At 41.6% G+C, this 6,011-nt stretch overlaps 1 protein-coding gene across 1 annotated transcript; it reads right to left on the reverse strand.

Moving 5' to 3' along the window:
- Positions 1 to 535: 535 nt before the first annotated feature.
- On the reverse strand, positions 536 to 4,822 carry akr1a1b (aldo-keto reductase family 1, member A1b (aldehyde reductase)). The gene is made up of 9 exons (XM_030791394.1): positions 4,753 to 4,822; positions 3,835 to 3,931; positions 3,309 to 3,428; positions 3,052 to 3,203; positions 2,506 to 2,701; positions 2,142 to 2,341; positions 1,545 to 1,617; positions 1,295 to 1,381; positions 536 to 687 (listed from the first exon to the last, which is right to left on the reverse strand). Exons 2-9 carry the CDS (start codon positions 3,913 to 3,915, stop codon positions 622 to 624), a joined length of 975 nt encoding a protein of 324 aa, XP_030647254.1. The 5' UTR covers positions 3,916 to 3,931; positions 4,753 to 4,822; the 3' UTR covers positions 536 to 621.
- Positions 4,823 to 6,011: the final 1,189 nt, after the last annotated feature.

The raw sequence follows: 6,011 nt of genomic DNA on the forward strand, positions 1-6,011 counted from the left end.
GTTCTCCTGGCTCTTTGTTGGCGCCTTTAAATACAGACACAACCCTCACTTCCGTTGAACTTTCACCTTGTCACAAAAACGCGGGAGAATGAATTTAAAGGGCAAGCGTCACCGCGTTTCAGTACACTCACACAGAACACACGCACATGCTTTACATAATTCACAAGGAAATTAAGACACACATTTAATCACATTATCAAAACAGATCAAATTACCTTATTTGTTTTCAACGAGTCTTTACTTTTTCCTGCACGAACATCAGACTTCTTATAATTACTGAATGAAAGTTTGCGATGCCTGTCACACTACAGCCCAACTGCAATGGCATTGAAACAGCATTACCATTTATTATGGGAGAATCTCGATACATAAAAAAAAAAAATAATAATCATATTACTGATTATTCCCGTGGAATCACTTCTGAATAGGTATTGATTGCATTACTGACCGCCAGAAAAAGAACACTGAGCTGAAATATTTTCAGTTGTAAAAATTAGTGTCAGCTGAAATGTACAGAGTGAGAGAGTAGGAAGAGGTGTGTAATAAAAAGGTTTATTGTGTACAGTACAGTGAGGGGTGTAGTGAGAAGGTCCAAAGGCACATAGACTGCAGCAGGATCTGTTAATAAGGATCATTAAATGGGTAGTGAGGATGTCCCGCATCCCTTGGCACCGGTTTCCCTTCAACCTGCAAAGCAAACACAAAAAACCACATGCTCTCTGAGATTACAAACATTACAGTCACTCCAGAATTTACAAAAGGACATCAATCAAACTTTCTTTAAGGATTTTGCACCATCTTATATTTTATAAATGAGACAATGCATGTGTGATTGAGTGTATCGCAAGTGTACACCGGTCAGCTTCAGCCCTGACTAAAGATATTTCCATTTAATAATAAGATGTCATGTTCTTATCGGAGAATACAAGAAACAACGTCTCAGAAACAGAGTTATATACGTGTATGCATGCACACACACACACACGTATACTCATGCTACTCTGTTTCAGTGTGGCAAAGGGGGGATGGAGGACCCCCAGTCTTTGCTAATAAAAAAAGAGACCTACAAAGGAACCATAAAATAAACTGGGCTCAATCCAGCTCCCAAAACTCTATCAAGTGAGTTCACAAAGTCGACTGAAAGAGACCAAGTGTGAAGACATCCTTTGTGACAGGTTAGAACAGAGCTGCACTGCTAGGTGAAGGTGAGACGGAACTGTGGTGAAACATATTTGACAGGTTTGTGGCTGTTCTACCAGAATGAGTCAGAAGAGGGCGCTGTGGAGACACTTACAGTGATGGTGGGGACAATGTACCGCCAACCTCTGTTCAGGGCAGTCACAGCACTGATCTCCTCCGGCTCTAGAGTAAAGTCAAACACCTACATGCACACACGCACACATGCACACACACACACAAGCGCACACGCACGCAGATCTGTGAACTCACACTCTCTTGCAACATACCGCAGTAATACCTCTATTGTTCAATAGCAGCACATGTTAAATAACTATTAAAAATGTTTAAAAACTGTTGACGCTCACCTGGATATTCTCTTTGATGCGAGATTCTGTAACACTCTTTGGTATAGTCACCACACCTCGTTGAGTTTGCCACCTGTCAAAGAGACCCATAACTTACTCTGAAAAAATATATAAAATCTTGTTTTTGTTTTACATCTATGTATCAGTCCATCTCCTTATGAAATACAGACAGAAAATGAAAAGACATGCAAAAGAATTAATGACAAGGAAATTATCTGCCATACAGTGAACACTTCCAATTATGAGTGACTGCTTTGTTTCAGACGTTTCCTTCCCAACTGCTTTTGATCAGTTTCAATAATACAAATATATGTACTTCAATATACATTAAATAATCAAAATACTTATACTTGTCAGTAATTTATTTTTCCCAAATAACTAATCACTGATAATCACTGTACACTATCATAGTAAACTTACAAACCAAAACATAATCAATGTCATTTCATAACTGTATGAACAATGTTTTTCAAAAAGAATAAACAAACCGACACAATGTGTTTGTTTTCGTTCTCTGCTATGTTGGAGAGTACATATGTACTGTTCAAACTGACAAAGGTCTAAAGCAAGTTCTGTTGTTTTTATGAAATGTGTTACCGGATGATAATTTGTGCAGGGGACTTGTTGTATTTCTTGGCCAGAGCAGTAATGGCTGGTTCCTCCAGAAGAACCGGCTCGTCCGGGTGTTTCCAGGCCCGGTCTGGTGAGCCCAGTGGGCTGTATGCAGTCATAACCAAGCCCCGGTCACGGCAATGAGCCAACAGCTCCACCTGCGCCAGGTACGGATGGCACTCCACCTGTAGAGTACAACACGTTCAGAACTTAATCCACTGAGGCTGTCAGAAAACCAACACAGAGACAATGCAGTAACTGTACCACATGAGGCGCCCCTGTGCACAATATTGTACCATCAAACATTTATAACGAAGTGTTCATAGTATGAATTCAGCGCGTCTCTGACCTGTAGCACAGTGGGTTTGATGCTGGCAATGGACAGGATGTCATCGATCTGTCTGCTGTTAAAGTTCGACAGACCAATGGCCCTCACCAGCCCCTTCCCCACCAGCTTCTCCATGGCAACCCACGTCTCCTTATAGTCTGTGTAATCATACAGGATCGTCCCGTCCTCTTTCTTTGGGAACGGAGAGTCCCCTCGCCTGATGGGGAGGAGAGGAGAACTCTCAGACTGGATCTGAACATCGTCAAACAGTACATGGCTTTACCTGCTGAACTGTCAAAAGCTGTTACTGTCATCATCTGTTACTTTCATTACCTGTAATGTCATACAGTTCACAGTTCTCTCTGAGGCTTAGATTTAGAGTGAACACTAAGTAGGAGATGTTAATCTGGACCTCGACATAGGCACAAACTACAGTGAATCTATTCTAGTTCTAACTCTTTATCTGGTCTTTATTCATAGGAAGCAAAATTCTAACAGTTCCTGAGGGAAAGGGGGTGTCAGTGTGGGGAGGCATGTTTCAGGGGAGTTCTGATTCTGAGCTCTCACTGGAAGGCATGGGGCCAGTGGATGAGATACAGGTCCAGGTACTCCAGAGACAGGTCCTTCAGGGTCTTCAGCAGGGACGGCTCCACATCATCAGGGTGGTGTCGTGTGTTCCACAGTTTTGAAGTGACAAACACATCCTCACGCCTTAAGGACTGAGAGTGAGCACAGAGAGCCAAATGAACACACACTTATACAGAAAGAGAAAAACAATGCACACTTGGGTGTGTGAGTGTGTGTGTTCTCCATTGCCAGCTCACTTTGTCAGGCCCTAACATCTCTTTCAGAGCCTCTCCAACCTCTGTCTCATTGCCGTAAATGGGGGCACAGTCGATATGACGGTAACCAGCCTGCAGGGCCCAGATCACCGCCTGTTTCACCTGAAACGGACCGAAGCATTGTTTATAATCACGGAGTCCAGTGATGCTGCTGTGTTCGTGCTATTAGCAATTTGGCATGATTTCAAGTTAAGTCCAATTTGAAATGTACTATACATCTCATCAAATATTACTGGAATCAACCTATGAATAGCTGTCATCAGGCCCAACACTTAGAATCCAGACAGGGTCAGCCTGACCCCAATCTGTCCAACCATGTGCTGTCTTGTCTGTCTGTAGTTCACTGTACTTTAAAAGAGTACACAGACAATATTATATCCTAAAATATATCCCAACAAATAATGAAAAGGGATAGACTGAATTATCTGGTGCACCACTGGGCTTGATTTTGGCTCCAGTGCAGCCGGTTAACTTTCCTTAGGTGATCAGTCACCTAAGGAAAACTCACCTTTCCAGGTTCACTTTTCCAGGTACCCAGTCCCACCAGGGGCATCTTTCGCCCTGTGCTGAGAACAGCAAAGTCATTCATCTTTCTCAAGTGCACCCTGAAAACAGAATGAGTACACACTAAAAACCTTGCAAAATTATGTTGTTTCCCCATGTGTTCCTGTCTGACCCCCCTGGTCACGTAACTAAGTACTGTTATTCTGGTCTCCACATTTGTCCAGCGATGAAATATAGTTAGGATATATGCAGCCAGTTCTGACCACAGATGTGATAAACTGTTGCAGATGGGTTCCTGTTGGAATATTTATGTCAAATGACAGAAATGTAATTGGGGAAGTGACTGATTTGTAGGAAGTAGACACTGAATGTTAGACTGGCAGTGGAATACGGAGCACGAAGTGCTGACGGTCAGCTGACTTCCTGCTCACCGCAAAATCACACATACCCTCACCCACACATTTATAAAATACACACAACATCTCAGATACCGAGAATCATTCCCGCATGCAATAGCTTTGATCAGTGGTCACATTCAATGGAGGTCTAAGAGCAATAACCTTAACAAAGCAGCAACAGCTAGTGAGCAGTCCTGCAGGACAGAGTGCGAAGACAGAGAGACTGAGGCAGGAACGACTTGTCAGAAGTACAGGCATTTGTTAAAAACTAAATAAATAAACAAATACAGAACAGTTCAGCTGCACTGTAAAACAATTCATTTACAACGATGACGCTGTCGTTTTATCAGTTTCCAGACAGTAGTTGCCTCAAGAGTGCTATGAAAGGTACCGATACAATGTCAGGTGCCGACAATGCAAGAAGTGCAGAGAAGTGAGAGAGAGGCGAAGAGATCTTTGGATGAGCTGCATCTTTCTGCAAAACTGGAGCAAATGATCTGCTTTAAGGGACACGTCCTTCTTACCGCTTCTATAAATGAACAGTGAAAACATATGATCCACGATTCTGCCGCCTGGTCTGATATCCTAAAGATATTTTCTGATATCTTTGTCGTATTCAAAACAACGTCCGGTTCATGGATCCAGGAATAAGCATCGAAATAAAAGTGTGCCTCTGACATAGGACCATTTTAAACAATTTAAATAATGATATCACATAAAAAACAGTACACTTTTGATAAAAATATTTTTTTATAATTAGTCTGTGAAATATTCTACAATGTATATTCGACTGTTTTGTTTTTACAGTCTAATATAACAACCTAGTGTCTTTTATTTTGACGACAGTCCAACAAATCAAGAAAGTGGTCACATGAAAACTCGGAGGGGCGTTAACAACTTTTCATATGGGGGTGTGTGCCCAGGAGAGTTGGGGTATGTCTAAGGAAGTCAACATGTCGGTTCACCCTCCCCCCCTTAACTGAACATTTTCCCCACGGAATCATAATTTCACATTTGTTTTGAACCAGTTGTTTTGTTGGCGGTGTATTGGTATATTTGGAAACCTTTTTTTGTAATTGCGCCGAGAATTCACAATAGCAACTGCCCAGTAGTAATTGCAAACTGCACGTTTATAATGCAGTATTGCTTTTTGCTTTTACATTCCACCCTATTCTTAAATAGTTCAATCTCTTTAATCATTAGTTTTATTTCTTATATAGTTTGAATGTTAATTAAGGTTGCTGAAGAATGACTGATGTCCAGTGATGGGTCTAATGACGTCCTTACAATACAAGCATGCCTGGCCTTTAGTATAGCCCACAGGTGTCAAAATCCAGTCCTGGAGGGCCATGGTCCTGCTGTTTTTCTTGTAGACCAACTAAATAGAATCTCTGATTGGCTGAAGAGTGTCCACACCTGTTTTCAAGGTGAAAATCAACAGGTAACTAAGAGGTGAAAACAACAATCATCAGGACCCCGGTCCTCCAGGACTGGAGTTTGACACCCCTGGTATAGCCGGACCTCTGTGGGCTTCCTTCACTCTGCTGGAAATTTCAAATTGTTTCTATAATCTGCATTCTGCAGTGCAGACTGTAGTTAAAAGTGAAACAGTTCTATCTGTTTTCACCTATATATCTGACACAAATTGGATATTTGTAAAATGATTGAGGATGACAGATACGGAATTCTGTGTAATATTTCAATGTTTCGATATTTTTAGTCCTTATAAATGGCATTTTTCATATTAGCTTAGAAAGGCAGTGCACGGCAAACGTGCTTTCTT

Source organism: Chanos chanos, chromosome 14, assembly GCF_902362185.1.
Source record: "Chanos chanos chromosome 14, fChaCha1.1, whole genome shotgun sequence".
NCBI classification, from domain to species: domain Eukaryota; kingdom Metazoa; phylum Chordata; class Actinopteri; order Gonorynchiformes; family Chanidae; genus Chanos; species Chanos chanos.